At 38.2% G+C, this 12,022-nt stretch overlaps 1 protein-coding gene across 1 annotated transcript; it reads right to left on the bottom strand.

The window, feature by feature from the left end:
* Nucleotides 1-11,296: 11,296 nt before the first annotated feature.
* Nucleotides 11,297-11,621, bottom strand: LOC127206663 (thioredoxin-like). Its single transcript, XM_051166006.1, has one exon. The coding sequence runs from the start codon at nt 11,615-11,617 to the stop codon at nt 11,297-11,299; it is 321 nt and encodes a 106-aa protein (XP_051021963.1). The 5' UTR covers nt 11,618-11,621.
* Nucleotides 11,622-12,022: the final 401 nt, after the last annotated feature.

Genomic DNA, 12,022 nt, shown 5'->3' with positions numbered 1-12,022 from the left:
ATATATTTTATTAATTTATTCATATTACATCTCAATTGTTATCCCATCTCTTGTATCCTCCCATTCCTCCCTCCCTCCCTCCCATTTTCCCCTTATTCCCCTCCCCTATAACTGTGACTGAGGGGGACTTCCTCCCTCTTTATATGCTCATAGGGTATCAAGTCTCTTCTTCGTCTCCATTTTGATCATAAGGTGAAATTGAGTTCAAGTTTTCAGGCTCTGAGTAGCTTTCTCTTACAATTCAATAATTCAGTACTTGATGCTTAGAATAATATAATAGACAATAAATGCATGTTCTGCTTAGGTTAAAGATAAATGTATGTTCTGTTAGAGTTAAACCAAAACACTGCTATATTCCTTTCTTCCGGAAAGCTGGAAAGTCCCCAGAAGTTCCTCTACCCTAAATCCCAGCCAATCAGTTTAAAATGCTTTGTCGCAATACCTAAATACAATGTACTTGGAACAGAATTTATTCTTCTTGCTTGGATAGATATGATATACTTGAAATAGAATTTATTCCTCCTGATTGTTTTTGGTCTTTTTCATTTAGAAACTCACTTTGAAAATGGCTCAGCATCTCAGTCTTGGTTCCTGAACCCAGACTGTGTCCATGACCAGTCACACTTTGTTAAACACTCAACAAACTTCCATCTATCTGAGTCTGGTGACTGAATGGTCAGTGTGTGATTATTCCTGAGCCTCACCAACAAAGTAGAGATTCAGGTAAGTTTTTGTTTAAATTATAGATATAGGGGCTAGAGAGATGGATCATTGGTTATAACAGTGGTCCAGCTCCAACTTGGGCAGCTCAAAATTGCATGTAATTTAAGCTCTAGGAGATCTAATATCATCTTCCAGTCTTCATGGACACCCATGTGCACACAGGAATACAGACACAAATACATAAACAGATAATAAAATGATTGTAGATATGCAATTCTTCATTAAGTTGAATGAATGTGCTTCTCAAAACATGTAGTGCTTCTAAGGAAGATTATGTAAGTCTTTAAAGTCTTTTTGAGTGCAATCCTACTTCACTCTGATGTCTCTTCCTGCTCCTTCTTGAGAGCTACTTGATATTTTTCACAATCTACACATACTTCAACTAGAGCATATTTCCACTAGAAGAAAAAAAAAATTCAGCCATATATCCACATTCACTTTTTCTTAAGCCTGTGTAAAGATGGCACTTTCTTAAAGAGGTTCATCTTGGTGAGTCTACATAAGCCTGTGGCCAGCCTCACCTCTACTCTTCCATGTACTTTTTTTCCCTACCTGTATTAGTTACTTTTCTCATTGCTTTAATAAAATACGCCCTAAAGGAGGCCCTTAAATGAAGTAGAATTTCATTCAGCTCATGGAAGGGAAGATGTGGTGGTAAAAAGCCACTGGAGTGTGTCAAGTCTGATTATATCACATCAACGGACAGGAAGCCAAGAAGAACTAGGGCAGAAGAGTTAAGCAATAATCCTCCCTTCCTGCCCTTCATTGGTCCACTTCCTCCATCCATATGCCACTCCCTAAAGAGTCTTTACCTTCCAAAACAGCACCACCCACTGGATGCCAAATATTCAAATACATGAACTTGTGGGATGTCTCTGTTCAAACCATAACACCTGGCTCTAGTTTCTTTCCTTATTCATGACACCTACCATGTAAACACAATTCAGTTCACTGAATACTTGTTTAATTCTCTAATTTATAGCAGCATTTCAGGTTCTATAATGGTACAGGCTTTGAAGTCTTTTTCAAGATTTTGCTATTTTGATCATTGATATGTCCAAACTGCATAGCTGAACTATCAGTAATAATTGTGAGTTGAGTATACCTAAACAGTGTTCAGACGACTAGACTAAGCTGTGAGAATTAGGATGTCAAGGCCAGCCTGGTCTATCTAATTAATTCTAGGTCCTCAAATGAGACCATGTCTCAAAATCATGACAACAAGAACAAAATTGTAAATGTCATTCATCCATTCATCCATTCATCCATTCAGCCATTCAGCCATTTATTCACTCATCTGTGAGCAATCAGCAAATGACTGTTTTGCAATTATGAGGACAGAAGTCTATGCCTAGTGTTCAAGCCTACTTACCTTCTATTAAGGGACCTTTCTTGGCTTCCCAGCGGCCAACTTGTTATATCTGTAGATAGCACATTGGACATCTCTGTCACAGAACATTTCCATCAGAGAATTATACTAAACTATGTTATTCCAAAACATAGTATCTATTATTTCTGATCCTTCTCATTCAATTATTGTAATTTTATAACCTCAGGTTTCTGAGTTACTGGCATTTATTTTTCTAGCTAACATATATTTTATCTTGCTGATTGTACTAAGTTCATATTAAAGATTGTAAAATTTTTGTTGATGCATTTAAAAGATTTACTAGGTTTATAACTGGTTATAAATATGATAAAATAAACCCTTTTAATTACTATTTTTTGTTTACCTAAAATAATGACATATAATCTACAACTTTCTTATACATTCCTATTTTTATAATGCATGCTTTCCCACCATTTTTTGTCTTTACCTTTAAAGTATAGTGATATTGCACACCAGAGGGGTTTTATCCATTATTTCCTTGAATCCAATAATATTTTTCTATTTTTAATACCTTTTAAATTAAATTTAATTTTGTCACTTGCCCTTTACCATTCTTTCTCCAGCCCTCTCATGTTTATTTGATTATTGTTATAAGCACAAACACACATATATAATAAGTATGTATATATATAAAAATATAACTACAGCTTTCTGAGTTCATTTTTGTTTTTTGTGTGTATATGATTTCAAGGCTGACCATTTTGTACTGGGGTCCTAATTAGGGAACTCATTACTGTAAGAGGCTAATTTGCCCCTCCCCCTTTTTTTTTTTAGCAGTCATTACTTGCCTGTACTTCTATGCCTAGGCCTGGGCTGTTGGAGGTTGGTCTGATGTATTTTGATGCTAATTACTGCTTGTTGCCTTTGTGTCCCACCTGTACATTGACCAAGAGCTTAACCTGTTTGACCCATAAAAGGCCATCACACCTGGGCAGGGCAAATGGGATAGGTGTGGCTAAGTTTCCAGGGTGAGGGAAGACAGAGAGAATCTTGGAAGGAGAGACCTGATGAGAGAAGAGGAAAAGAACATTGCTTTGTGATGGGTTAGGTGGAGGAGAATCACATGGTCAGTGTGGATGGAGCCTTGGCCCAGATGATGGTAACTAGCAAGGATTTGGGGTTACGGATGGGAGATAGCTTGATAGAAATTATTAGAAGCAGATGGCATGGGATTAGGATAGGCATGGCATACCTACCCCACGATGGAAATTAGTTTAGGGGATTAATATCTGCCCTGTCCCAGGTTAACTAAGGCTGTTTTAAAATATAACAAATGTCTGTGTCTTGATTGACTGCTAGCGGGTTAGAAAATACTGTCATAATAATTGTACATTATTAGGCCATACTGGTAAATTAAACACAACAGTGGGCCCTGTAAAATTTTTCCCTACCATGTTCATTTACTATGTCCATTCTTGATCTCTTGCTTTGAATTAGTGTTGATTTGGTTAAGATTTAATAAAGTCTTTGGTGATTAGGAATGTATCTATTATTAGGCTACATAGATTCTGAATCTGGTTTTCCCATTTATCCTCCACTCTTATCATCTTTTGTATTATATAAGTGTAGGTTTAGATTTAGATTTCAGCTATAATCCTTTACAATACTTAATTGCTCCTGTAGGGGTTACATTGTGCAAATCTCCTAACATATTTGACACCATTTTGTACCACTCTCTCAAGTATAGCAATCTGGTAGCCATACAGATTCTTTTTGGATTCTTTCCCTTCCTGTTGTTCAAAACTGTTATAAATATTATGCTAATGAATGTCATGAAATGATGAAACAATGTAATTGTTTTAGTTATTTAGATTTAATGGATATAAATGCATTTTCTTTTTTTAGGCATATATAAACTTAATGTTTCTGATCTGCTTCATTCTCTCTTTTTTTTCATCATAAAGAAAATCTATTAGAGGTTTTAGTTGTACTTGGTAATCTAGGCCAGGTGATGATATCAACATATTTTTATGTCATTGTCAATACTGAATACTCTTTTTAGTGATACAAATACTTTGTCCAATTTTTTTTTCCTTTTTCAGCTTTAAATGCTATCCTGACCTGAAATATCAAGTATTATTTCAGGGACAGGGTCCTAAGTAGAATGGCCAGGAGATGAGAAAGAATAAGAAGATAGGAAATCTGGGGTCTGGTGTCTTACACGAGATATGTTTTATGCCAAGCACACTTATTAAGAAGTACAGCATTGCCAGGCACGGTGTCACATACCTGTAATCCCAGCACTTGGGAAAGCAGAGGTGCACAGATCTTTTTGAGTTCCAGGCCTGGTCTACAAGCAGTCCAGGACAGCCAAGGCTACACAGAAAAACCCTGTCTCAAACAAAAACAGAAACAAAAACCCACAAACAAGCAAACAACAACAAAAACAAAAAGTACAGCATCTAAATACAGTTTTTAGGAAAGCTGTCATACAATGGGGCAAAGTCAGCAGGGGGTTAACCAAGTAATGCTGCATAAGGCTATCTGAAGAGTGTCAAGAGACCAAGCATACAGCAGCCCTGGCACTCCAGGCTCTTTAACAGGATAAGACAGGTTGTTAGGAACTAAATCCTAACCTACTTTGAGACCCTTGCCAGCAGCACCAGACTGGACTTAGCCAAGCAAGAACGTAGAACTAGGTTCTTTTGGCCTTCCATCCCGGCTCTTAGAAGGCTTTGGATGGCTCTGGTTCTCAGTGACATTATCTCCTGTCTTCCATTGGGTTTGTTGGTTTGATTTGTCAGTATTTTAAAAAGTTTTCCATGTACATTTTTTTAAAAAAAATTATTTATTTTCAATTTATTCACTTTATATCCCAAATGTATTCCCCTTCCTTATCTCTTCCCAGTCCCATCTTCCCTCTCAATTCCCCCCTTCCCCCTCCTCTATCCCTCAGAAAGAGGGGAGCCCTCCTCACCTACCATCTGCCACCAGCGTATCAAGTCTCATCTGGACTGCCTGCACCCCCTTCCTCTGTGGCCTGGAAAGGCACCCCACCTGGGAGGGGGAAGTGATCGATGAGTAGGCAACAGAGCCCATGTCAGAAGCAGCCCTTACTCCTCATTTATGGGACTCACGTGGAGACTGTGCTGCTCATCGACTGCATCTGAGCAGGGGGTCTAGGTTCTCTCCAGACATGGTCCTTGGTTGGGGCATGGGTCTCTGCAGGTCCCCCTGCCAGGTATGTTGGCTTTGTGGTTCTCCTTGTCAAGTTCCTGTCACCTTCAGGTTCTTCAATCCTCCAACTCTTCCATAAGACTCCATGGTACTGGCATAGAAACAAACTGGGGATTAATGGAATCGAATAGAAGACCCAGAAATAAACTCACACAATTGATTTTTGAAAAACAAGCCAAAACCATACAATGAAAAAGATAGCATCTTCAACAACTGCTGCTGGTCTAACTGGATGGAGAAAAATGCAAATAGATCCATATTTATCACCCTTCACAAAACTCTAGCCCAAGTGGATTAAAGATCTCAACATAAAACCTGACACACTAAATCTGTTAGAAGAGAAATTTGGGAAGAGCCTTGAACTCATTGGCATAGGAGACAACTTCCTGAACAAAATACCAGTAGCTCAGACTCTGAGATCAACAATTAATAAATGGGACCTGATGAAACTGAAAAGCCTCTGTAAGGCAAAGGACACTGTTAACATTATAAAATGATAACCTACAGGCTGGGAAAATATCTTCACTAACCCTACCTATGACAAAGGGCTAATATCCAAAATATGTAAAGAACTCAAGAAATTAAACACTAACAAAAAAATAACCAACAAACAAAATTTAAAAATGGGGCACAGAGTTAAACAGAAAGTTCTCAACAAAGAGATATTGAATGGGCAGAAAACACTTAAAGAAGTGCTCAATATCCTTAGTCATCAGGCAAACGCAGCCGAGTGGTGGTACATGCCTTCAATCCCAGCACTTGGGAGGCAGAGGATCACCATGAGTTCGAAGACAGCCTGGCATGCAAAGTGAGTACTATACATTCAAGATAACACAGAGAAACCCTATCTTGAAAAAACAAAAACAAAACAACTCTGAGATTCTATCTTACACAGGTGAGAATGGCTAAGATAAAAAATTCAAGTGACAGCACATTCTGGCAGGGAAGTGGAGAAAGGGGAACACTCTTCCTCCATTGCTGGTGGGAGTGCAAACTTGTACAACCACTTTGGAAATCAATCTGGCACTTTCTCAAAAAACTGGGAATAGTTCTACCTCAAGACCCACCTATACCACTCCTGGTCGTGTACCTGAAAGATGCTCCACCATACAAGGACACTTATTTAATTATGTTCATAGCATCTTTATTCATAATAGCCAGAATCTGAAAACAACCTAGATGTCCCTCAACTGAAGAATGCATAAGGAAATTGTGGTACATTTACATAATGGAATACTACTCAGCTTTCAAAAACAAAGAAATCTTGAAATCTTCAGGCAAGTGGATGGATGGAACTAGAAAAGATCATCCTGAGTGAGGTAACCCAGACCCAGAAAGACATCCATGGTATATACTCACTTATAAGCAGATATTAGCCACATAATACAGGATAACCTCACTACAATACACAGTTTTAAAGGAGCTAAATAACAAGGAGGATCCTAGGAGGATGGTTAATTCTTATCAGAAGGGCAAATAGAACAGATTAAGTGCTTGAAAAGAAGGAACAGGATGGGAGCCTACCATAGAGGTCCTCGGAAAGACTCCAACCAGCAGGGGATTGAAGCAGATGCTGAGACTCAAAGCCAAATTTTGGGCAAAACGCAGGGAGTTTTCCATTGGTGTGTGTGTGTGTGTGTGTGTGTGTGTGTGTGTGTGTGTGTGCAGTGCTTTCTGATAAAGAGAACACTGAAGACTGCATACAGAGAAGGAGCTTGTCTTGCCAGTTCTGAGAGAAAAGAATTCCACAGAGAAGGATATGGAGATATACTTTGTTAGGGCAAACTTTCTGCAACTGCACTTCTACTCAGCAATGCTTTTCCCTTTCTGGGAAAATAGTTCCTCATTTGTGTTCATCTCTTAGTCACCATTAATCTAGTGATGCATGATTCCTGTCATTGTCAAGATATCAATGGCATTCTTACCAAAGGCAGTAAGAATGACTCAGTCGTTATATGATTTTGTGTTTGTTGACCTTATGATCATCGTTCTTTTGGTACTTTGCTATCTGTTGTGGAATTTTCATTTTTAGCTCCTTTTTATTTTCAAAATTCCCCCTTTTCCTGTCTTTGGCTCCTGAAGTTTTAATGCTTGTATTTGTTTGTATTGTTTCAATGTTTTTATTTTATCTTTTGGTATTTTGTAAGTCGACAATCTGGGGCTGGAGAAATGATGGCTCAGAGGTGAAGAGCACTGACTGCTCTTCCAAAGGTCCTGAATTCAGTTCCCAGAAACCACATGGTGGCTCACAACCATCTGTAATGTGATCTGATGCCCTCTTCTGGCCTGCAGATGTACTTGTAGGCAGAGCACTATATACATAATAAATAAATAAATAAATAAATAAATATATATATATTTTAAAAAGTCCACAATCTATGATCCTGACCCTAACATTGTTTTTGAATCACAGATCATCTTCAGTTATTAACATATAAATTCTTTGTATTCTACTTATAAGGAAAATATTCCTATATAAAGTAATATGCTCCTAAGTAAGCCTCATCCTGAGTTTTCTCTATCCCTAAATTATATATTCACATCTACCAAGTTACTGTATGTATCACTGTACTTCTCTATAGGAATTTTATTCCAGCATCATGACTGCTCTGATCACATCCAAAGACCTTCTAGGTCGGTGTCATCCGACTGAAATGCAGACATGCCACACACCTTTAATCCCTCTGGCTGGAATACAGACATTGCCCTTAGTGTACTCCTTTAATCTCAAACAGTGAAAGTATAATTAGCTTGTAGAAGGAAGAACCCGGGTTTGAAAGGGATGCCTAATTGAGAGGTAGACAAAGGGACAAAGAGAGAAATATTTGACAGAGTAGGATGTGCCCAACTCCCAGGGGGAACAGAGAAGAGAGGAGACTAGGAGAGCAACAGAGGGAGGAGGGAGAGGAGGCAGTTTTACCAGGATGGTTTTACAGAGACAGGTTGGAGAGAGAACAAGATAGATACAGGTGAAGCCACAGAATGAGGAGCTTGAAGATTAGGACAGATTACTAGAGTTAGTTTGAGGTCAAGCAGAGAAATTCAGTGGGAAGCTAAGAGAAGCCAGTTGGAATGAGTCAGCATGGAGAGGAGTTTAAGTCACAAAAGCTGAGTGGAACTAGACAGCCAGAACTCAGAAAGAACAAGAAAAAGTGAACACATTGAGCAGTAAATCGCAGGACATTCTAGGCCTAGATTTGATTGTACAGAGGCTGGAAGTTTCCAGGACTAGGCCTTAGCAGATGGAGGCAGTAAGCTTCCAAGATGACAATTAGATAGGCAAATAAAATTACTTTTACATACTTCACATCAAATACATCAAAATATCTGCTTAGACTTTCTAACTGTTGTTTGCAACCATGTCTATTTGCATAGTTCCAGAAGACTCTGTGTCAAGCTTCCCTGCTGCTATGAATCATGGGTCCCTCTCTTGAAATTTATTTGACTGCCATGTTCCAATCACTTTAATTTATTATCTGATGACGGGCATAATTTTAAGCGTGTATCTGGGAGGCAATAAGAGCAACTAGATGGAAACAAAAAAAGGGGGGGCTCATTATTAAGTGTCTAAACCAAATTCATGCCTCCCCTTATAGTACATACTACAGATTACAGTCAGAAATATCTTTTTTGTGGAAATAGGGTAAGATTATAAGTACCATTTTCTCAAAATGGCTACAGTCTTCTCTGTGTGTTTAGACTATCCAAAGACCCCACCTCCATGGGAATGACTCTACCTTTCCTGTCTGACATTTTCCTTAACCATTTCACCAACAATTTACTATAGCTGAAATACAGTGAAGTAACTGACTTTGAGACACAATTGTTGTTGGAGGGCTAACCGCCTCCATCTGCTAGACTAGGCCTAGTTAACCTAGACCTGGAAGCTTCTAGCCTCCATACAATCTTATCTAGGCCTAGATTTCAGCCTTCTAGACTTACTGCTGAATAACCTCACGTTTTCTAGCTCTTTCTGAGCTCTGGCTGGCTGGTTCAACTCAGGTCTTCTGGCTCAACCTCTTCTCCAAGCTAGCTGACGGATTCAAACTGGCTTCTCTCAGTTTCTGACTGAATTGCTATGCTTGGTCTCAATCTAACTCTAGCAGTATGTACTAATCTGGTTCCTTCTCATTATCTGACTCATCATCCTGTCTGCACCTGTGTCTAATGTGTTCTTTTCTCAATCTGTCTCTGTAAATCTCTGCAGGTAAAACTGCCTCTGAACTCCATGAACTGAACTGGCACCAACTGTACTGTCACAAACTCATCTCTACTGCACTGGTCTTTCAGCTGACTCCCAACTGACTGGTTGAACTCAACTGAACTGCCTCTCCCTGCACACTCTTAAATGAACTCTCTTTCCTGGCTGTTCTCATGGGAGGTGGGTGTATCTTATCTCTGACTTATTCTGTCAGATCTTTCTTTGATTTGTCACTTTGTCTGCCCCTCAATTAGACATCACTTTTAAACATAGTGCCCTACAAACTAAGTTTATCTTCACTGTTCAGAATTATAGGTGTGTCCTAAAGGCATGTCTACATTCCAGCTGGATCACGTAGACCTAGATGTCTTTGAATGTGATCCCTTGCCACGGCAGCCATGTTGCTGGATTAAAATTCCTCTACATAGTACCTATCATATTCTGTTGAAATTTAGTTTCTCTTATACGTGTCTTCCAGAAAAATGTACCAAAATAATAGAGGAATGGATCTAATTAACAAAGACATTAGAAGCAGATTTGGTGATGGCCACTGGGTTTAATCCTGAATATTCACATAATAATGAGAAAGAGGTGTGGTAATGTATGAAGGTACTGTAATTTAGTATGACCTACTCCTAATTTAGCAGATGTAAACAGAGAGAAGAAAGTAAGTAGGCCTATCAGAGATAAAGGGAAGATGCTTTCTTCATTACCAAGAATTTTGACCACAGTAATAATTTTATTATAGACGGGATGACATAATATAAATACTTAGCTTGTTAGTTTCTTTGGATCCAACTCATATTTGAAAGTGAAGAAAAGCCGATAGAACTAAATTAAATCAACATTTTATGAACTGCCTTTTTTAAGTTGACTGTTCGAGATGAATTGAAGTAAAATAAAAATAAACCAGTTTGAAAGTATTTGTTTTAAGGTTAAAGAAGTTTATATATGGTCTTTGGAAGTGATTTTTAATGGAAGTTTGCTTAGACATAAACTTTTGTTGGGTGTTTATGGAGTTAAGTGCAGAGCATCCAGTTGTGAATGAGACTCTGTTTCTGAACAAGAACTTATTGTCTTATGGAGAGCTGAAACTTATAAGCTAATCAAATCTAATGTCTTGTGTAAAATACTAAAGGAAGGGCATGATGGGAAGGAAGCTGAGAACACGAAATCAGTTGAGGTTAGTAATTATGCTGGAAATGGTTAGAAAAGAAACTGATGCATTCCGTTTCCAGTTGAATTTGGCTTGTTCCACCATGGTTATCAGAGTTCCTTGGCGCTGTAGCTCTGATGGAAGATATTTCCATTTTCCCCACAGAGTCACGTTATACTTCTATTTCACTCCAATTACAATATAGACTCACAGAATAGATAGTAAAAATCCATCTCTGGAATCAGTATTTTGTGGTCTCAAATTGACAATCTTTAATGCAACATCTTTGCATTTTCTGTTTCCGCATTTTAAAATGAGGATGAGAGCAATAATTCGCATATATAGTTGTGAAGAAAACAATTTATTATTGTAAGAGGAGCCACTAGACGTTTATGAAGTACACGAAAGCACCAAGACTCTTACCTTATTATAGAAAGAGTTTAATAAGCACTGAAGAAGCAGTTTCATGTTTTGATATTATTTCTTTATTTTTAAAGGGCAGAATTAATATTTTATTGTCATTTATAATCAGATGCAGTTGGGTATAGACTCCCCACCCTTCATAGTTTTTTTTTTTTTTTTTTTTTTCAAATTAAAAAAGTTACAGGACTTAAACAGCCACTGGATGGTTAGGTTTTTCAGGGCCGGATTAGGCAAAGTCAAGAATAGATGCCTCAAGCTTTTCCTTGTTAGCGCCAGAGAATTCACCCACCTTTTGACCCTTTTTTTTACAGAACTGGAAGGTTGACATGCGTTTGACTTTACAGTCCGCAGCAACATCCTGACAGTCAGCCACATCTACTTCAAGAAACACCACATTGGAATACTTTTTACAGAGGGAATGAAAGAAGGGCTTGATCATTTTGCAAGGTCCACACCACGTGGCAGAAAAGTCCACAACTATAAGCTTGTCTCGGGCAGTGGCCAGGGCCTCCTGGAACGCTTCCTTGCTCTCGATAAGCTTCACCATTTTGGCTGTCGCGGGAAGGAACCACACGGGTTTCTGCAGAATCCGATGGAAACGGATCTGAGAAGCCCAACAGCGTTTCTTGATATTATTTCTTGTGTGCAGATTCATGTCTATTCCATTAGAATAGACACATTGAAATATAGCTGTTTTATATGATCACTAATTTTATCTAAAAATGAAAAAAAATTTTGTATGTGTGCACATGCATTGTGTAAAAAATGCTTTTACTTTAAATATTTTGGCATTATTCATCTTTAACATAAAAATTATCTAGCAGTAGTTTTTCAAAAGCTCGTTTTTAGTATACTTCATAAGGCAGAGGAAACAATGATGAAAAGATAACAGTAGGTGCCCTTACATTGGACTTACATTTTTGTCCTTAAGGCACATTAGGTTGCTGCGTGT

This window comes from Acomys russatus, chromosome 23 (genome assembly GCF_903995435.1).
Source record: "Acomys russatus chromosome 23, mAcoRus1.1, whole genome shotgun sequence".
NCBI classification, from domain to species: domain Eukaryota; kingdom Metazoa; phylum Chordata; class Mammalia; order Rodentia; family Muridae; genus Acomys; species Acomys russatus.
The sequence above is the reverse complement of the archived record's forward strand: the minus strand, read 5'-3'. Positions and strand labels throughout refer to the sequence as shown.